General features: G+C 40.6%; 1 protein-coding gene across 2 annotated transcripts in view; it reads right to left on the bottom strand.

Annotated features, from left to right (window-relative positions):
* The window catches only part of LOC144537376 (uncharacterized), a 101,674-nt gene that overhangs the window by 42,478 nt on the left and 36,059 nt on the right, over positions 1–23,137 (bottom strand). For both annotated transcript variants that reach the window (XM_078281052.1, XM_078281053.1), the window contains 4 exons: positions 21,156–21,239; positions 12,170–12,289; positions 7,217–7,384; positions 5,341–5,520 (listed from right to left, as the gene is read on the bottom strand). In XM_078281052.1, coding sequence (XP_078137178.1) covers positions 5,341–5,520; positions 7,217–7,384; positions 12,170–12,289; positions 21,156–21,239 — 552 coding nt within the window. The remainder of the gene's footprint in view (positions 1–5,340; positions 5,521–7,216; positions 7,385–12,169; positions 12,290–21,155; positions 21,240–23,137) is intronic.

The following is a 23,137-nucleotide window of genomic DNA, read 5'->3' as shown; positions in this document are numbered from 1 at the left end:
GAGGGTGTGTGTGTGTGTGTGTGTGTGTGTGTGTGTGTGTGAATTCCCAATGTGAGTGTGTGATAGGCAAAATGGATGTTGATAAACACCGGAGGATGTCGTCGTGTCAAAACAGACAACTTGTCAAAACGACACTCTAACTAGGTCAATCACAAAGTTTAAGAGGAAACTTTGGAGTGGAGCTTTGGTTTATGCATATCTCTACGTGGATGTCTATGCGTGTCTGATAAGCTTCTGAACGAATCTGCAGGAGGGGACCTCCAATATCGAAGGTATTTTTAAATCAATGAGCTCTTAAGTGTATCTCAGTCTCAATGTGTTCACACATACGCACGCACACAACACTCAGCGCAGACAGAATCCCTACTGACAGGCAATGACAAGATAAAGAGAGGGAGAAATAAAGGGGGAGAGGACGACAGGAGGGGGAGAAATAATATTTGAACAGTTGGGGGTAGGGGGGGGGGGTAGTGATGGGTGGGGGGGGAGATGAAAGGGAGAAATGGCAAGGCAAGAAAAGAAATGAGCAATAAGAGAGATGAAGAGAGAAAGCAGGCAGAGAGAAAAACTAAATAAGCTATTCTGATGGTTGTGAAGCATTGTGAGCGGGACCAATGTCTGTCCAAGTCCAACCTTAAAGGCTTGAACAACCTTCCACAACACTGCTTGTACTGTTATTTCTGTCTGCTTTCAGTCTTGTTTGCTCCCCCCCCCCCGCAGCCCCCCTTGTCCATTTCAAAAAGTATACAATGTAAATGATCATATCCAGCACGCTTTATACAACAACTATGAGTACATATACGTTATGTCCCAGTGGGGATGCTGGAGACGCACTGTGCTGGAGTGTTAACAATAAAAAAAAAAAAAATTGGACATCACACATCGAACATTCACAGAACGTGTTGTCATGCTGCATCTTATAAGATATACATAGAATTGAAAATGAGTAACACAACAAGTTCTCACGCTGCAGCAAAATGGAACAAAAATGCGTAATACTTTCAGTGGGTTTTTTTTCTTCTCTTCTGCTTTGAATAGTCGCCATGCTGATTGGAGTCACTGATCAGCTCCCACTAGTGTATTCAGAATAAAAAAATAAATTAAAAAAACAAGTTGTGATAGGTCGGAGAGAACCATCAGATATTAACCTTAACCTTCACATGGCAATGTGAAAAAGATGAACCCCCCCCGAACAAAACTAAGATGCAATGGCCAAATGCGGCGATAACTGTCCCAAATGTCATTGCCACGGCCCAACTGAAAACGCTACCCATTTGATCACAAGGTATCTCCCATTATCCCTTCTCTCAACTTTCCTTCCTCCCCACATCCTACAACCTCTCTCCCGTTTTCCACATTTCTCACACTAAATCCATCCGTCTGCCTCGCTCAGCCCCACCCCCCTCTTTTCGCCCTCCTGTGTGCATTTACAACCGTAACATTTAACAGAGGAGCCTCCAGAGAACCGTGCAAGTGACTTCAGGTTCTGAGAAAATGAAGCAGGTCATCTCTGAGACAAAGCCCCTTGTCATGTTAATGGCTTCACTTCTTTCAAGCTCCTCAGTGGGGGAGTTTGGAACACTTTAACCACATGTTAAAACCACAGCAACATGTGGCCATTTGCATGACGGTGCTGTGTGTGGTGGAGAGAACTACCAATAGAAATGGAGAACAAGTAAAAAGGGATAGAGATAAATAAAAGATAAGGGATTAAAAATGACTAAGGAGGATTTTGGGCTCGAAAATATTTTTATGCAAAAAAGCACAACAATTTTCTTTTTTACATGTTGATGATGTTGATGTTGTGATTGGTCGAAATCAGTGTTAAATGATAACACAGTTAAAAATAAAAAAAACAGAAACATATTTGCATTGATTTGTATTAACCCTAGGAAGAGACAGTTGACCCCCAAAATCAAAATATATAAAAAATATTTTTCCTCTTCCCTCTTCCCTGTAGTGCTATTTATCAATCTAGATCTGTTTTGGTGTGAGTTGCTCAGTGTTGGAGATATCAGCCGTAGAGATGTCTGCCTTCTCTCCAATATAATGGAACTAGATTGCACTCAGCTTGTGGTACTCAAAGCGGCAAAAAAAAATATTTGAAAAACTCAACAGCAAATCAGGACCCGGTTACTCAAATTTCCAGTTACTTTGTTGCGAGCAGTTTCATGTAGGAATTATTTTCTTTCTACCGAACTGCACCCTCCAACTAGAGATGCACCGATTGACCGGCTGGTGACCGGAATTGGCCGATTTTCACGTCATCAGCCATGACCGGGGACCTGCCGGTCAGTCTGACATATGCCGATTTTATGCCGGTCAAATTCACTCGGGCGCCGCATGATTTACATCGCGCAACATCAGCACCACACGTGCACATGCAGGGTTTCCGCTATATGCATGTAGCAGTGGCGCACTGCCACTCAATCAGCTGTTTATGAAATGTCATAAAGTCGTAATTATAGCCGTCTGCTGTACTGATCTCAGGCGAACAGTCAGCCGCTCTCTCTCCCCTCTGAGGCTGAAAAACTGGAACGTGAAAACCACATTCACGCGGGTCCCGTGAAATATGACAGCTACAGTTTATTGGAAAATAGCGTTGGGCACACTGACTTTGATGAATTTACTGTTTATCAGACCCCAGATGAGACAAGAAGCTAACGTTAGCGAACGCTACGGTCCCTCTGGCTCTGACGCCCCGCTGGCCGCTGTGTAAAAAAAAAAGATAAAAAAGAGACGCTGTATTCCTCCGACACGCTGTATTAACGTTACTGTTTAAAACGCTTTCCAGGTTAGTGGGGATGCAAAGCGCTCAAAACCAACATTAAAAACCTACCGCCGGTAGCTAATGTTAGCAGCAGATAAGCCCGTTGACACCAACGGTAGTGTTCATATTTATGCACAATGACAAATAAAGCAAACTTGCTAAAAAAGGAACTACACGCTGTTTTCAGGTAACGTTACTGTTGACGTTCAAACAGGCCTGTGTGTGTGTTTTGAGAAATATCTTTATACTGCAAGGCTATATTCATTTTATTTTTATTTGTTATTTATATATTATTTTATTTCCTTTACCTGTTTTCATACATACAGAAGTTTAGTTTGCTAAATATATCATGTTTTTAGTTGGATATTGGATGTGAAAAGAAGGAAATGGTTCTTCCATAACATTGCACTTTGCAGTGTGTGAATTTCCCCCACCAGGAGTAATTTATATAGTTCTATTTTATAGTGATCGATTATCTATTCAAAAAATGTTCTATGTTCTATGAAAAATGGTACATTTTCTATTAAAGAAAAGATAGAAAATAAATATTTGTGTGTGCTGTAAAGTGGTTAGAAAAAAATGAAACCGGAATCGGCTAAAATCGGTATCGGCAGGTCAAACTCGGATCGGAATCGGCCTAAAAATTGTAATTGGTGCATCTCTACCGCCAACCATATCACTGCACAGAAGGAAGCTTACTCTACTTCTTGGTGGATTAAGCACCACAAGTCGAGTGCCATCTAGTTCCATTTTATTGGAGAGAAGGCAGACATCTCTACGGCTGATATCTCCAACAATGGGCACCTTGCACCAAAACAATCTAGATTAATAAATAGCACTACAGGTCATTTTTGTTCTTGGGGTGAACTGTGCCTTTAAGTCAGACCTGTCCTCCCTCTTCTCTACTCCATGTTCTATTCTACTCCCCAATTCAGTGAATTAGATCTAAAAAAAACAACTAATTATTTACATAAAAGGCAAACTGCTTTCCTATTCTTCTGAGCAAAGAAGCCTAAGTGAGAGGGGGAGAGAGTAAGAGGGAGAGTGAATCAGCAGCGTACACTTCCGATGAAGGAGAGCGTGTTGACAGTATTTGTTCAGCTGTGCTAATGTTAGGACATTTAGCGCTGCAGAGGAAAATAACACAAAAGTTCTCGGTTTCAATTACAGTATATTCAAGTGGTAGCAGGCACGCTCTATTTTTAATACACACCTACTGCTACCTTCGTCCATACAATAAAGGAATGAAGTGTGTGTGTGAGAGTGAGTGAGTGAGTGAGTGAGTGAGAGAGAGAGCGTAATAGATCAGAGAAAGAACAGTTTTAGTGCATAAAGCAGGGCCAGATGTGGAGCAGAAACCAGATCCTTGTGATAGTCCAACACACACACACACACACACACACACACACACACACACAGGGGCATAAAATATAGCTAATTGCACACAGAGTACATCCACAACAAAACACACAAATAAAGATTTGACCAATCTTACATATTTGTACAGTGCAGACTTGTGAAATACTAATGCAACAGTTTGGTTCCATCCAGCAGGGTGGCAAATGAATCAGTGTTCACTCCACAAGAGTGAATTATGAGAGGTAAAAAAATATGCTCTAAAATATTTAATTAAAAAGTGTTTTTTTATCCAAAGCCCATTTGCTGTGATATAACATGAGCTACAGAGCATGTGATCTTTTAAACGAGCACACTATAAACTCTGACTGTAACAAAGCCTCAGTTAAAGCCGACAAAATATTGACCCTTACCTTAAAAATATTCTAAAATCAGTCAGTCAAGCAGGCTTGCAAATGAAAAGGACTGAACCTCATCGTGTGCGGCTTTCCTTTTTTTGTACAAATGCAAGACCTTGACAATCACCAATGGCTTAGACAAAGGTATATTTCCAACCTGGTTAATGGAAGATTAAATACAAACCAGTGGGCTTTAACATATGCTCATGGTATATTACGAAAAGGGCAGAGCATAAAAAGGTCTAACAAGCAATATAATATATGAACGTGATTTTTGAGTTGTACTGTAGTCCTAGCTGGGGGAAAAATCCCATTTCAGCAGAACAATACAATTGTATGTCAAGTCTGTCTTCGTCAAAAGTGTGTGTTTTTATATTAAGGCTCTAAATATCAGAACATCCCATTACCTATTATCTAAAACCTTATCATCAGGTAGAAATAGACAATGCCTGTCACAGTGAATATTACATTTGAAAATTGAATATTTAAATGAATCCCTCACCTGTACGACCCTTCTTATCAGCCCCATTGTGGGAAAAGACAATGCATTACATTAAAGTGAATATTATATTTCATCTCCATCCTGTAGAAATTGCTTATTTTCAGTTTAACCCTTTCTTCCTGACATTGTCCACTTTGTGTTAGCGAAAGAACCTGCTGATAATGTGTCAATGTCAACAATACATCGCCAACAACAGGGAGGTCAAATGCAAACATCTAAGTGTTACAATACAATGGCAAAGTTGGACGGGCAAAGTTTTGCAAGAATTTATAATTCAATATTTGAATGAAGACCTTGAGGAAGAAACCAATTACCTTCTTTTCAGTGGTGTGACGCACATGTGTTATCTCCTGCTGCAGATGCTCCATCTCTTTGTTGGCACGGTCCAACTGGTCTTGGATCTGCTGCCTCCGCTGTCTTTCCGTGTCCAGGCTGGTTTTGGTCTGATCCTGGGTTTCACTGATGTCACTCAACATGCACTCGCTGGTTTGTAACTGAGGGGAGAGAGATGAATAAGTACAGTATTTCTGGTTTGAACTCCCTCCAAAAGGCTGAGAGAGGGACAGTCATAGGCAGGCGGGCAGCTGTAGCGAGAGCTGAAGAGGAGAGAATGAGACTGGGTGAACCGTTACAACACGATCCAAGCAGGACGAAACGCAGATGAAAGTATAATTTAGGGACGATCGCCTCGGCTCTGTCTCCATAGCAGTGAAAAGAAACGTCATAAAGGCTTTGTGCCATGCTGGGGAACTCTACAGTTTCTGCTTTGACTCAGGACCAATAAAACTGCTTGACTACATATCATAAAGTCGTAGGACACTAAGTGTAGCCTTTCTCAAACCTTAGGACAAGGCTCATGGAGAGTCGTGGTCCTTTTTCTGTGCTCCGCATCAGAAAAGAGAAAGATTATGCTATTATTAGCAAGGGTCCTTGGAAAACCTCACATTTCTTTAATGCGCTAGGTACACCGAAATAATGCTGCCAATCTCATGTGCACACACCACTGCTATGGCTGACAGAAACCAGTGTCAAATGGCTGCTGATGTAAACAGTTCAAAATGTCTGATGAGTCACTAATAATACTTAGGCTGTAAAAGCATAAATAGTACCGTAACGTCTAATATCACTGTGCATCTTGTCTGCACCATGCTGTATGTCAGTTCCTGTTTAGTTGTGTCGATCAGCTTTTTGTGTCAATTGTGCAAATGAATTTGGACTCTGATATGAACCAACAATACACCAATGATGTCCTTAAGGTAACAGGGAAATGGAGTTAGTGTTATAAAAGTAAGGCCATAAAGTCATAATCTAAGAGAGTCTTTCAAGTATTGCCTAAGTCAAGTAACTAACATGGTTTTATGTTGAACATACTTGGTTTAGTTGGCTGCCGGGCACCTGCACCGAAACACTAGGAGCAGATGAATGACTTGGCTTGGTCAAGGACACAGTAAATGGGTAATTTAAGCCTAAAACACATCACTGCCACGAGTCACACTGATATACCCAGAGGGGGGCGAGAGAAGGAAGTAAAAGAAGGAGAGAGAAAGAAATACTGTGGGAGTGAGACATTGAGAGAGAATTATAAGAAAGAGGAAAAGGACAACGAGAGAAACCTAAAGGCCATTCCATTCATCATGCGTATGACTCTTTAATGTTCCCATACATTACCATTGGTTCTCATTGGGGCTAGGGCGAGACTGGACGAGGGAGATGAGAGAGGAAAAGAAAGGCATGAAAGAAAGAAAGAATATGACGAAAAAAATAATGAACGGACAAAAGAAAGAAACAAAAACAGTTAACCCCTTCCCCACTCTTGCTCCCTTCTCTTGGCTAAGTGATATTCACATGAACATGGTTCTTTATTGTACAATGAAGCAACCCTCTGTGGAGCTAAGATGGTGGCGATGAGTTATTAAATATGGAGAGAGGGCGAGAGAGGGAAGGGAAAGGAGGAGGGGAAGAAGGATGAATGATTAACTGTGAAGGAAGTAAAAAATGAGGAGAATTCCCTGATGTACCTGACTGGATTTGATTTAGAGAAGGTTGCCCAATTCTGTTCCCTATTTAAGTAGAGCTCCCCTCCTGTGTGTGTGTGTGTGTGTGTGTGTGTGTGTGTGTGTGTGTGTGTGTGTGTGTGTGTGTGTGTGTGTGTGTGTGTGTGAGAGAGAGAGAAAAGAGTGTGTTACCTACTTTGCTCTGCAGTGAAGCCCGGCTTTCTTTGAGTTGTGTGATGTCTTGGACCAGCTGTTGTGTGTGTTTCTCCTTCATAGCCAGGGTTCCCTTCAGAGAGTCCTGTGTGGCTCGCAAACCAACCACATCCTGGTCGAGGTGCCTCACATGCTCCTCTCTCTCTTTCATCTAACACACACACACACACACACACGCACACACGGACAATGAACCAGTCTGTACTGTGCATATATATATATATATATATATATATATATATATATATATATATATATATATATATATATATATATATATATATATAGATAGATATATGTATGCAGATGCCAAACATGCAAACAAAAGTAGTAGTATGTGTAGAGGCAACCTTTCACATTACTATTAGCTACTTACTACAAAGTTAATAGCTTAATTTCTACATTTTACATAATGCTGACGTGTTGTCTATATTATTTGTCGCTTTATTTATTTGTCACAAGTATTTTAGCTGGTTACACCCCTATGCGCCCTACAGAAGTAATAATTCAAATTATTTTTTCTTTAATTTTTGGTCATTTTAGGCCTTTATTTTCATAGGACAGATGAAGACATGAAAGGGGAGAGAGAGGGGGAATGACATGCAGCAAAGGATCGAACCCGCAGCCGCTGCGATGAGGAGTAAACCTCTATATGTGTGCGCCTGCTCTACCAGCTGAGCTTACCCGGCCACCTAATTATTCAAATTCTTGTACATACTATTGGATAAGTACAAGAATATATCTCACGCCAAACATCTTGTAATAGTCAACATCTTGTGCGCAGCAGATCTCCAGAGCACCAGTTCTAACTGATCACTGTGGGAAGTCCAAGTGTTGTTGGCAGATGTTCTAAAGATAATTCCATGTGGAAACAACAACTTTATCATGTTTTGTGTGAGCTCCATTAGCCCCTGATATTTTGTTTGGCAAATAATCAAACTGTAGTCTAATCATGACTGTGATATTTATAGTAGCATGTAAAACTGAAACATCTTTATTCTCATCATCAACCTCGACAAATGTATCACCTACAGCAACATTATTTTTCACTATGACACAATAAAGCATATTTATGTATACATGAAAACTACAACAAAATAAATGTTGTGCCTTACTGTACACAAAATAGAGCCTGAGTTATTATTGGGGGATAGAGACTGATTATTTCTAAGGAAGCAGACAGTGGTTGAACTCCTCACCCCGTGCATGAATGTGAGTGTGGGCGTGTGGTTCAGAACCCCTAGCCAAATCAAAGCCCCTATTCATTAGCACTGTGTGAAATGAGCCCTGCATTAGATTAGTAAGGAGGCTCCGCAGACAGTCAACACAAACACAAACACATTTCCATATACACGCACATGCACAACTTTGTCACACTGGGCCATTTAAGATTTGTGACCACATGCAATACAGACTCAAACAAACACACACATTGTAGGTACCTACAGTACAGTATCCTTCTTTACTTCTCCTCTAACATCAGACTGTGATTCTGGACTTGTGTCTTGGCACAGACACAGCCCACCTCTGGCTCCTCTGCAAACTATGCAGTATATATATCATCCAACCTATTGTAACAGCGAGCTAAAGGTGGTCTTAAATGCAGTTAACTCATCTACAGCATGGCTAATGGATGGTAACAATTATAAGCAATGGGGCAGCCAGCATTGAGAAACTGAATTAAAATGACTCTTTAATCTGGATATTCCACCAATTTCAGTGTGACTATTGGGAAATAAAATGAGTTTCACAAAACTGAGACAATAAGGTGTGAATTTCAGGTGAAAAGCGATTATGGAGCAGAAGAGCACATTTTCTACGCATTTTAAATATTATCACCATCAATGTTAAACCAAGTTAAAGCAATATCTTCCTAAAATGCAGCTACTGTAACTGTTTTACTGTACTAATAGCATGCCGATATTTCATATGCAATAGACATTATATACAGGAAATAGTGCCATAGTTGCCATCATCAACCTATAACATTACATTTTAATATAACTTGACTCTGTGCATTTTCTTCACTCTGAAATGAAAGAGTATCTACTATCAATTTAACTTCTATGTAATTTGGTAAGATTATTTTAGGTTTATGTAGCAATGCACCGTGGCTGTGCTGTGTGTGCACTCTCCAGCCCGTTCTTTGTCGAGAAGTTATTTCTGTAAAGAATGAAAGTGTAACAGAACCGTTTTCAGTATTTTGCTAAACTGAAAGCCATGCGAGACGGGTCAGACAGGTATACAATCACATGTACACATAAAAGTAAACCCAAATCAGACATTTTCATCAATTGATTACTTTTTGTCAAAAAAGGAACTGAGCATCAAATCATGTTTGTGTCTGTATTGGATGTGTCAGGTAAACTACACAGTTGGTTACTTCACAGTACATTGTGTGGCTCGGTTTCACTATTGAGGACATTTTAACTCTCAACTTCCCTCTAGTACCTCATGAGATAGTATTTAATAGAGTAATATATAAAATATGCTGTATCTGTATCTGTTTGTATCCTCCGATATTAAGCTACGTTTTGACATCTCAGCTGTGCAAAAGGTCATGTATTCTTATCTAAATAAAGGTGTTAAATCAGGATTGTTTAATTAACTAGGTTGGTAAACACATGGTAGATTGCAACTATATGTAAAGACAAGTGCATCCAAGAAGTAAATATGGATAACACTGTAATATATATTATACATACTGATTATTCAGTGCCATCTTTAAATTGTGTACTGTAGCTAGAGTTGGCTGAGTAAAGCCAGTGGGTGCATTCTAAAGTGAGCTAATGGCTGATGCAGCAGTGTGTGAATATTGCTACAATGACAACATGGATTCTCTCATGGCAAAGTGCCTGCAGTAACATATAATCTGTAACTCTTTGCAATTACAATCTGGCATGTTTAGATAATGAAAGTCACAAAAATATAAAAAAACAAACATAAGCAGTTCAGTTACTTACTGGTCAACAAATATTATTTTTGCTTATATCATTTATACTAATGTTTTAAAAATCTAGTATACTACTCAATTGTGTTGACCGTATGGTCCCTGCTATCTATCCATGACGCAGCTAGTTAAAGATCACGTCTGTCAAAATCCCTCCTTTAGACCAAGGTCTTTAGCCACTGACTTTCAGAACTCCGTAATATTGTTAGATAATTAATATACTATGGTGACTTTTCTCGACTCCAAATCTGCCACTATCACAGATTAAAAGTTCCCATGTGGTCTGTGTAAAGTCTTAATTCTCCAGTGGGGGAGTATTGGATCTTGGCTGGAAGTCCTGAAGAAAGAATATCAGATTTTGATTTTATTTCAAATTAGTGCTTAAGCCTTGGACTTTCATATTAGTAGAGTCCCTATTGAGAGAGAAGCCTCAATCTGATCAAGTCTCATTACTTTAGCAATTAAGGTTTCACCCCTGGGGTCCCCCCCTCAGCTCCTGTTCCCCCGCCTAATGCTTCTTCTCCTCCTGTATCCTTTATTCTCTCCTCCTAGCCATCGTATGTTTTTGCCACCAAGGCGGAGGAGAGGAGAAATGGAGAATGGCTTGCGCAAATCCTTGATTGGCCAAAGTCTATCCTCCATCTCGGATTACGAATAGAAATGGAACATTTGAGGAAAAAGGAAGGAGGGGTGAGATGGGAAGAGATGGACAGAAAAAAAAGAGAGAGAGAGAGAGAGAGAGAGAGCGAGAGACAGAGACAGAGAGAGAGAGAGAGAGAGAGAGAGAGGCGCTAATATAATTGAATTAAAAAGATGGAGCGGGGCCATTTCTAAGCAGGTGGGAGTGGGGAGTGAGAAAGAGCAGGCGAGATATTAACTTCTAATAAAAGAGAGATTAGAAAGTGGCTAGGAGGACTGCTCTGTCTTTACCTGTGGGAGTGACGGCCCCCACATAACCTTTCACTGCAATATGCACACTGATATTGGCCGCTATATTCTGTGCATATCACACACAGACATACAAACACATATACACAAGCATCCATGCACGTACCAGTGTCTCTGCAGAAGAACCACATACACAGTGTATACACACATATAGTAATGTGTGACATTTGAGGAGACGCACACACACAGTCATGAGTGCAGTGTGACAGCAATGCATTATCAGCGCTCAATCAATGATCCAACAGGCGGCAGCCATCAGATAATGAAGACGCAGCTCTTTGGGAAGCTGCGACTATACAGACAATTAATTAACTAATTGGTCTAACGAGCTCGTTAAAGCCGTGCTTTTTTGGCAGCCGGTGTGAATACATTAACAAGGCTAATTCAATTAAACAGGTGCCGATTTCACAGCTGCCTCAGTGTTTGTGAGCGCACGCACTCACACACACACACACACACACACACACACAAATCCTACAGGTGTTGTGTACATCTTCGCTCCATTTGACTCTGATGGCTTTTTTCAGCGGAACCTTGGCATTCGATCAGAAGCATAATGACATGCAGATCAAGTGGTGTGTACTTTGTGTGTTTGCGTGTGTCAGTGCTTGTGCCTCAATGGGTCGGTGTACCTTTGAATCAAAAGGTACAGCTCAATAAGCTCGAGCAGCATTGGTAATCTGTATAATTGAAAGGGTGTAAAATAAAAACTGATTGAAGTGCTATGATAACAAACTTAAATTAGCTTACAGAATATCAGGGGTCAACCAATAATTTTAGCAAAAGCTTCACCATGCAATACATTTCTTAATTTGCTCCAAAGCTTTTCAGTATTGTACATGCAGGGGTGTACTTGTGTGTTCGACGGAAAAAATAAATAGGCAGTCTAAATTCACAACATATTATTATTGGGTAAAAGGAAAACAATAATGATTTTTGCCAGTCTGACAATAGGACACATTCATTTAAGAAACTGACATGTAGCATGAAACCATATCTTTAAATTTCATGCGTGTTTGTGTACACTTGGGATCTTACCTTTTGTCTCACTCCATTCAGCTCTTCAGTTAGTTGATTAATCTTTGCCTCTTTCTCCTCCATCCTTCTCTCAAATAAGGCGCTTAGCTCACCCCTTAAAGACACCATCTTGGCCTTGGCCTGGAACACAGTCAGGGCTTCATATTCATTCACTGGCATTAACTTTAGACAAAGCTGTGGCATGTGTATCGTCTTCGCTCAAAGATCCTCTATTGTTAAAACGGTTAGCAAATCAGTAATGAGCAATATTGCATGGAATAATCCTCATAAGAAGACAAAAATCGCAATAAAATGGCAAAGATTTACAACATCACACCGAGATAGTGACCATGACTTTATTTTCTTACTCTTCATACACACATTGGATAATACATATATTGTCCATACCCATACTGTAATGATTGACAGTATGCACAGATTATACACATAAATCACACGCTAGCGCACACAAACATAGCAGAGTCGGACTTTTGATGACACAGGGCGTGTCTGAAGATGATGGGTGAAGGTAAGTCTGATGTGTGAGCTCCCTCTGTGTGTGTGTGTGTGTGTGTGTCTTTGTGTGGAAATGTATATGTTTGTTATGGCAGCGGCTACAGCAGAAGCTCCCTCATAGGCTGACTAAAGCGCTGAGGTCGGTGGTTAGCTAAACTCCCATGGAGATGATACCACTGATTAATTTCCTCCGGCTTCCTCTCCCCCATCCATAGGTCCGCCTTCTTTCCCTTCCCCCAGCCCCTTCAGCCACTGCTTAATATTAAATCAGTCCCTTTTTTTAATTTCCAGATAACCGCGGTTCATTTTTCTCCAAGTGTCATATAGCCATGACATGGTGTACCAGCCTATATATTAGGGATGGCTGATGTGAGTTATTGTTATTGTTATCTTTTTTCCATTTACTGCCTGTGTGTCCTACTGTACACCGTGCATGGCTAAATCATAACCTGCACATGTGGTACAAATATCGATAACACCATTAGCAATTTGCTATGAAATTTCCTATCCTGACAGTTAGACATGTTGTGGTTTTAAGAGCCAAACAACACTAAAAGTCTCTGTTTCACCATAACATAAATATTGCCTGTGGTGTTTCATGTCCTGTTTGTTTCCTGCTAGGTAATAATGAAGTTTCCATGTTTGAGTGTATATGTATGTTTGTGTGTACACGCTGGCCAAAGATAAGGCGAAAAAGAGTGAATCTATACTGTTGTAGTGTTTTATAGTGATTTTGATTTTGCCACTTCCACTTAGAGACTGAGTTAGGGGGAACTGACACACAGAACTAATGCACAAGAAATCCTGCTGTTTGTACAATACATATTTGTGTATATATATATATATATATATATATATATATATATATATATATATATATATATATAACATTTGTGTGTGTGTGCATGTGTGTGTGCGCAGGTGTATTCTCTGTGAAAATACATACTCAGCCATTAACGTGTGCACACATGTGGACACGGACACACAGACAGACACACACCATGGGTGTCATCACTCAATGTCCCAGCTGCAAATGAAATCTCATTCTCTCTAACAATCTGAGAAGCCCACTCTGAAATATCTCTCTGCCTCCTGCCTCCCCCCACCCCTCCTTTTTCTGGTCTTCACTAAATCACCCCCTATTTTTTCCTTTACCAATCTGCACACCTTTTACTTTATCCTTTATCCCAAACACATGCTGACCAGAAACCATCACACATACAACCTGTGTGTGCTCATTTGTGTTTTTGTCAGTGTGATCAAATATTTACAATCCCCTATATTTTGCACACAAGTTAACACTTTGCTATGCTACCACAAGGCTTTGTCCTGCATCCAGACATGTAACAACAGCTGCTCTCAGGTTTTAGCTTTGCCTCTCTTGCATCGTTGTGCCTTCCTATCATCATATTACTCCACATCACCTGCTTGCATAGCCTAGAACCTCGCCAAGGAAACTGGGGAAGTGGGAAGTGATTTGGAAAAATGAGGGCAATAAAAAAAAAAAACACAGGGATGAATGGAGAGATGTGATATAGGGTAATATGCTAACCCAATCAGCAGGCTGCTGTTTGCCGACAGTATAATCAACATATCGGCCTAATGTCATTACAGCTATATGAGAAATAATATTGCGTGAAATGATATTGCGCGGCACGTGCGCGCCTGCGCTGTGCACACATGAACGGGCTCACATGTCCATATGTATGTATCACCTACTACTTTCCTGGCTCAGACAGGCAAGCGCACACACACATGGTGACACAAAGATGCTAAATTCTCCATGCATGCACACACTGTAAATAATTACACTAATTATTCATGTGTAAAGATTTCCAGCTTTCCTTTTAATATCAAGTAAAAGGAAAAAAGAAATTGCCATTAAGACGAGAAGATTCCACTTGTTCAGGGCGATTAATTGATTGATTACTTTGTGATTGTTACTGATTAGATAAAAAAGTGGTATTGTTTTACCATGCTGACAATTTATTTAATTTGTTTTAAGATAAGATTTTAAGAAGTAAATTAGATTTATTTAAAAGGTTTATTGGCAGATCAGTTAAAGTCAATATTTTTCACTTTTGTGTGTGCGCGCACACACACACACACACACACAGAGACTGCCCACTGGCTCTGACAAAAGAGGATAATAGTTAGTGTGGCTTCCATATCCTGAATGCATGAGGCCACTGATGGCCTCTATTGATGGACACTGGCGTGAAGCCATCACTCAAGTTATGGAGCTTTAATTGGAGACAGCATAAAACGATAAACCAAGAAACATGCATGGCTGAACAGTCCAATGTAAACCATTAATCATAGCGCAGGCAAAGACAAGTGGCCGCCACATACACACACGCGGACATATGCACACACGTAAGATAGTGTACGCTGCAGAAGAGCACACACACATGCTGCCCTTGCACCACACACCTTGCATTTGTGTGCATATTTGCGCACACACAAACATACATATGCACACACACACACACACACACACACACACACACACACACACACATTCAGTGTGGCAGAGACAAGTGTCCCAGTCACATATTCTCATGATAGATGACCCATTTAACTTTGATTTCTGAGAGAAATGAGCTTGCCAGTAGTACAGGGTTACCACACACACATAGTTACTCATTCATAATACACACACATAGATACTATAAATGGGCTACATACAGTATATAAACTCAGTGTACCTTTAGTTTATATGTAAATAACAGCTTGCATTATTTTGAAGACACGTATTCATACCCTCTCTCGCTTGCTCACACACACACACACAACTTATTTGCATGAGAAGGGTTATAATATGGGGATGATTTGTGATGCAAGCAATCAGAAGTGAAGTAATTCATCAGTGGCCGTGTCTAACACACATCTCCACTTGTCATAAATAGAAATCTACACACATGCACGCTTACACCTGCTTGTAAAATCTGCACAATCCCACAGAGGAGAGAATAAATCAGCAAAAAGTTGACATGAAGGCAAGACTGTTGTAACACAAACCCACACAAATGTGCTCTCACACACACATTCCACCCTCCACAAATACTTGGAATTAAATAAACTGACAGACACATGATATGTTTTAGGAAAGTTGGATTCAGTGTAGCCCTCTTCACATCTATAAAGCCTGGGAATCAAGTCACCAGTGTTCAGTCAAGATGAGTTTGTTTTCAAATGTTTGTTATGCACACAGCTGCTGATGTAGATTAACTTAGGTGTGTTTTTACAATGTGTCTTACATATTTTTACATAAATAAATCTGGTTTGACTTGCCTTTGTTTTATTATTTGACTACTGTATATTATGAATTGTGACTTTCAAATATGCAATTTGGCTGTGCCATCTCATCTAGCATCAATGCAAATAGTGATATAAAATATGAAATAGGAGATAAAAGAAAGGCTTCCCGTATGGCCTGAAAATGATAACAAGACCATATTGCCTGTACATTTTGTCTGTGACGACATGTAAGTAAAAAGCCATCAAAATGGTCAATAAAAGCAGGAAAATCCTCAGAAATAGGTAAGGATGGAGATCAGTGTATTGGAGTAGATGGAGAGGTCATTCAGAGAGGAGAGGCTGATGTGAGGAAATTCTTGAAAAGATGAATTCTCACATTAAAAGGGGAGATAAGATGTGAAGGGACTGCTGCTCTGACTGGAGTGAGAAGGTTGATTCGCCCAATGGGAAGCGAGCAGAAGAGCTGAGAAAACTCAAGGTCTCTGTGTCAATGGGTTAAACAGCTCAGTAGGCTGACATGGAACCAGAGCAAGAGAAAACAGAAATTACAAGCATTGCTGTTCTTCTCTGTCTGTACCATCTCCTTATGTTTGTTATGTTTAGTTCCATGAGCAATTCATTTTTGCAAACGGATAATGTTGTAATCCAGGGACAGTCCTTTTTTATTTGGTCATTGATTGCAAATGTTAACAGCCCAAAACCAACTGCACCATCACAGCCACTGTCCAGTGACATAAGGGACAGTGTTGATATTTAGACAAATGGATGGTGTATTAGAAGGAAAAAAAACTTCCAAATATACACACACACGTTCCATACAGCGGTTGCAGCCCCTCAGCGCTCCTCCGTCCTCACATGCTTGGTTTCCCCATCTAATTGCTGCCATTCGTCAGTGTGTGTGTGTGTGTTGCCAAGTGCTCCTATACTTTGTGTTGTTGTGCTTCTTTCGTTATTCTGTCACTGTAAATTTACAAACTGAGAAAGTAACAGATAATCAGGTAAGAATCGGAAGGAAGAGAAAGACAGAAAGACACAGAGAGGAAAACACACGTGTGCGCACACACACACACACACACACACACCTGTCACAGTGCCATAGGGCATACTAAACCTGTCAGCATTTAAACCTGCCTTGTACTCTGGCTTGCCAAGTAGAATTAGTCTCTCACATAATATGCCAGCCTCTTTTCAACAAACACCTACTTCCGTTATACTATATAAATATAATATTTTAAACACAATCAGAATCTCTTCACAATAAAAGCATGTGTGTATAGGTTATTTTGTCTGAGGCGTTTCAGCCACTTTTCCCATGGTGCAGATTCTAGGGATGCGGGGATGCGTTGAGAAAAGCAGTCAAATATCCAGTAAGCAGCGGAAGAGTGTGTGAAAAAAACTAAACACAGATCCACATCCTTGATCATTGGTACAGAATCTTCTAAGTAATTCTTCAGCATGGAGCAAATCAAAACTCTAAGTGCATAAAACAAGTTAATTGCAACTTAACTTGACTTATATCCATCTGATACTGACATGTAAACACACGAGACTGATTGCACTCTTTTGGGCAATCATGAAAATATGACTGTGCTGATGAATAAACCTGTTTATGTCCTGTGTGGCCGGTGTGTGTGCGTGTGTGTGTGTGTGTGTGTGTGTGTGTGTGTGTGTGTGTGTGTGTGTGTGTGATATGACAGTGTTTGTGGTTGTTTAATAAGACAGTCCGCATTATTACATTTTTTTTCTTTCACATGTGCTTGTGTGTGTGTGTGTGTGTGTGTGTGTGTGTTTTCAACATGATAATTTGTAAGTTTATGTTGTGAGGAGGCTAAACAGATAAGCAATCCACAGCTCAATCCTTCATCCTGCTCTGATTATAAATCAGCTGGAGCTCTCAGAAGCAATCAGCAAGAGCAATCTGGAGCCGCCACAGACACCTTATCAATCAGAGGGGACCATCACACTGTCACACACATACGCGCACATAAACTTAAGAAATACACACTCCCATATCCGTACGGTCCCGCATACACACACCCGTAGACACAAAGACAAGTATGCCGCAATTGTAATTCTACATCCCCGCCCTGCAGCCTCTTCCCGCCTTTTAAAACTTCCTTCTCTCTTCTCTTTTTTTTTGTCTTATGAAACGGGATCACAAGAGTTTCATCCAGCTAGGTGCCTGGCGGCCACGGAACTGTGCAAGGCGAGACACATCACTCCTAATTACAGTCTGATATTAATAACAGAGAAAAATATTAATCTTGGAGGTAAACACTAAGCCGCTTAAAGGAAAATTGCAAATAAATCAGATTATCTTATAGGAATATCCACCGAATGGGCCGAGGGGGTAATGAGAAACCTGGGCCCAGTCTCTCTCTATCTGGATAGAAAAAGGTGTGACTGTGTGTTTGTGAGCACATCTGTGTATTTATAAAACTGCAATGCGACCCCCTCCCCCCTTCCTCCCTCCCTACCTCCCTCCCTCCACCATCGCCTTCCCTCTCTCTCTCTACTGCAGTATTCATTTTTCACCTCCAATTTTATTTTTTCATCAGTCGGAGGGGGGGGGCCGCCGCCGAGCAGATTCAATTAGGTTCTGTGATTGGGCCGCTGGCATTCAGGGGGTCATGGAAAGGTTCAAGAATTCAGTGGCACAAACATGATTATGGCTCTGTAGCATTTGATCAAAAGTAAGGTTTGTCACGGCAAAGCGAAGCCCCTCTGTTTCTTGAACTGGTACCACCGGTTTGGCCAGAGTGTGATGGGAGAGTTGTTCCAGGGGTTGGTTTAGTTGATTCTTCCATTGAATGGTAAAGACATGCTGAATGTGCTGGATATACAGCAGGTAGGTAGAGATATACAGAGGTATGCACATAAGCATGTGTGTGCACATGTGTGGCATGCTGCTACGCCAGCAAGCATGGAAACACAGATATATATGCACAGAAACATTAATTCTCTCTCGCTCCTTCTCTCTTTCTCACAAACACACACACACAAACACACACACACAGTAGCAGAGTAATAAAGCCCACCCTTGCAGTGAAATTAAAGCTAGTCAATGACACTGCGTGCCGAGTACACACTAAATCATTTTTATACCCAGATGAAACAGCCAACATATTACCAGCTCTGCACATGTATCCAATATCACCTGGAGACTATGAAAAAACAACAAAAAACCAAAACAACTAATCAAATCTCATATTGGATGTGTCAGGTTCATGTCAGAACAAGAGATTGATACTAAATATAGGAAATATGGTACAATAACAGTATGAGATCTTTTTATATTCAAAATGGCCAAGCAGAGAGCACATTATGAGATATTGGATTGATAAACAGGCTGGGATGCTGTTGTTCGGTGAGTATAATAGAACAATAACGTTGCTCCTGGGTTAGCAAAAATCGCATTATGATTTTAATGTGTTTTACAGACACAAGCCCTTCACTGAGAGGAAATTATGTCAATAAATAAGCAGCCTCACATTTTAAAACAAAGAGAATCATAGTCAATGAAAAAAAATGTGCAAATATAGAATGGTGTTTGGTTACTATAAAATATCTTACACAACACGGCAATGCATGCAGAAACGCATCATCATTGCACATTGTGAGCTCAGAAATATAAGATTCTGTCTGACGTCTTTTTAAACAATCTTTATGGACACATTTATATTTTACATATTATCACTGCTTGTTTTTGTAGGTTAATCTCTGAAAGTTAAATACTAAAAACTGAATAGTACAATGGCACAAAAGTTTAAAGTACACTTTAGTTTTTAGTTGAAATCTTTGATGGTCAATATCTTAGAGCTACACTGCACCAAGGTTACAATGTACTCATATCACACACACACACACACAAATGTTTTTCATTGTGACAGAGCACGTCAATCATCTCATTTTGGGAGTGCCTGTCAATCACCTACTTCTCTCAAATCACCAGAAGCCACAGCCATAAGGGAGCTTTCCCATCTGCCACTATCGGCCACCTCAGGTGTGGAACACCAGCCAGCCGCAACCAGTCAATACAGCTGTTTGGTACTCCAGTCCCTTGCTGCATCCTAATTGCCGGTGCAACACTCAAATATGTCCTACACTTCCCAATTCTTGTGAACCCCCCCCACTAAGCAATCCCCATTCCATACTCAAGATGGGTATTTACATGCCCCACACCGTGGATAGCAAACAAGCTCATTTAAAAGTTCACATGCTAATGTGTGACATTTAATCCAAACTTTACACGGGGAAAAGGACACGCAACAATAGATTTTGATTCCTTTCTTGTCCGTGAATCTCATCATCTTTCGCCTTCCATATTTATGAGTCGAAAAGGCGGGACACCTTAGAGGGGAGTGAGGGGAAGGGACAGGGAGTTTACTATTTGAAAATTTGACTGGTTAGTGATATTTGCAGTCCACAGTCTCCTACTTTGTTGATATGCACAAATTACTCCCTGTTTTTATTTTGAAGCCACGTGGCAGAAAACCACTAAAAAAGTAGCCCACTTCACACATATGTGGTATTTAATTACTATGATGTTATCAATGTATTATCAACTTGAAATGTCTGCAGGCTCATTTTCAGCTGGCGATTGTCCATTTCACCAGCTGAAATGACAACTGTCTGCAATATCAGCTGTAGCTAATTAACATAGATAATCCCATGTGCTAGCCAAATCACAAAGTGAAATTCTTAGCAGTTTTCTGGTAAATGTACTCTGAAAGGCAGTGTCTGCACGCTCGGCCAAAGCATATTTCCTAGAGATACACCAGTCTGTATCGTTCTGATATTTCAGAAGAGTGGAAAGAATGGAAAGTGGAAAAACCAAAAACTCAGCCAAAGGGGTTGTGGTTGGGAGGGGTAGGTGGTGTGTGTGTGTGTGTGTGTGTGTGAGATTTGTCTCTGGCTGACACAGACACACAGCCACACTACATTATATTTCCATGCAGATTTATGTTTATCTAGATTTTATTTGTCCGCGTTGAGTATAAGGGTTAATATGTTTTCTTAAATCTTCCCTCCTGTGTCACTTACATGATTGCAAAAAAAAAAAAAAAAAAAAGGAGATTATACTACACTGACCCCCATGGGGAAACTGGGCCTTCTGAGGCCAGCTGATGAATTTTCATTGCGTTTATAATTTTTTTTCGGGCGGTGGAGTCAAGTCACAACAGTGACACACATGAATGCAGTGAATGTTTTATTCTTGCGTTTGACGTACCTCAGAGAGAAGAGTCTCCTCCTTCTGGTGAGACTCTGACAGCTCCCTGTTCTGTCGCTCTACCTGCTTCCTGCTGACCGCCAACTACAGAGAGACAGAGAAACGGTTCAATAATAGAATGATGAAAATGATAAGAAAAAGTGATACTGAATTTGATATACTTTATTTTATTTCGTCACATTTCAGGAACATAAGGGTAAAAAAAAGACAAGGAACAAAAAGAAGGTAAATGAATCAGCAACGGGTCAACAGGAAGAAATAAAGACACAGCTGCACCTACAGTGTGTTTTTTTGTGAGTGCCAAAAAGAAGAAAAAGGTTTGTGATGTACAAATAGTCAGCTTCTTTCTCTCTCTTTCTTTCTCTCTCACACACTCACACGCACCCACACAGATCGACCAGGACAGGCCAGGAATGAGCACACCCCATCTGATCTGTGGCCCGCTCATTCATTAGACCCATGCTCTCCCCTATTGATTTCAGCTTAAATAATGAGAAAGCTTATCCAAAAATCTTTAGCATTTGGGCTCCAACTTAAGGGAATCAATGAGGCCATTTCCCATTTTGAACAGCACATACGCAGGGGTTTTATGTACGGTGAACAGGACAAATCCAGATGCTGATAAATCAATAGGCCTTTTTGTCGATGGACAGGCATGCTTGCACATACACATACATGCATACATGGACACACATGGCTGATAAATGGTATTTTTGAGGCAATTAAAGTGAGCTGTAAACATATGAAGGCCAATCAATTGGCCAGTGAGGTCTATTATCAAGGCTTTAACACTGATTTAGAAGGGGCTTAAAGGAGACAGCAGCTTTAAGTGTGCCACAGTCACTTATGCAGATCAGCAGCAGCTAGAGACCTGCACAGATCAGTGCTGCACTGTGCTAAGCTCCTAACACAACATGATAGTATGCATGTCACCACTACAGAGCCTCAAAACTGCTGCATACGGGGAAAGGTGTGGGAAATGAACATTTGCTTTAAAAGCCTATTTTTGTTTATTGGCTTATGTTATGTTCAGAAGTTCTATTATTTAACCAAGCTTGATATAGAAGGGGAAAAAACGTATAGCAAATATTGTAGCAAAACATTTATAAATGACATTTTGCTGCTTATCAAATCTTTTCAAACAAAGAACACGTTCAGACATGGTGCCATTAGGCCATAGGCATTGTTGAAGAATTGTATAATTTATTTCCTCCATAAGTCTTTGCATCTAGTTGAAATAAGGAGAGGGGAGGAGGGAAGGGGAGGCGCCGTGTGGTGGACAATTCTATTTTAGAAGGGGTAGAGAAGCTTGTTAGGAGGAAAATGAATACATCAGTGCTGTCCACCCTGCAGGCTTCCCCCCCCCCCACTGCTTCCACTTTGCTAAAGGTGAGACACGTGTGTTAGCAAAGCTAACCTACAGACAACATTTCCCTGAGGTAATTGGTTCCACATTAATATTCATTTGATTCTGTATTCGGCGGCTATGACAAGCCTCTCTGCTTTGATGCTCTGTGCCTAGGTCCCCTCATCGACCACACAATGTTAACCCTGTAACTATGAGTTTAGTTAAACATGCACATATTGAGGCACTTTTTGTGCTGCTTTCTGAAATACTACAGTGATATATAAAGCTAAACTACAACCCTCCTGCCCTCCTAGAGTGTTACTTTTGTCTTTGGTTCCTCTCACTTTGACTTTTGTACAATGCGCCCGGTCTTTTCATACCACTGTTTCGGTCTGGTTGATCTGGTGTGTGTGTGTGCATGGTGTTGCTGAGGCATAACATTTCAATTGTGCGTCCAATCAAATTGGCAGGGAGGCAGTAAGAAAGGTTGGGGAGCGATGAGGGGTGCGGGGTTGTTCTGGCGGTTGCCGACCAACCGTTACCATGGTGAAGCACTTATGTCAGAACCACCAAGGTCACAACTGCTGACCTGCAGTGTTATAGTACTTCTGAATAGCACACTGTACGGATATAC

Source organism: Sander vitreus, chromosome 22 (genome assembly GCF_031162955.1).
Source record: "Sander vitreus isolate 19-12246 chromosome 22, sanVit1, whole genome shotgun sequence".
Taxonomy (NCBI): domain Eukaryota; kingdom Metazoa; phylum Chordata; class Actinopteri; order Perciformes; family Percidae; genus Sander; species Sander vitreus.
Note: the sequence above shows the minus strand (reverse complement) of the source record. Positions and strands in the feature narration are given on the sequence as shown.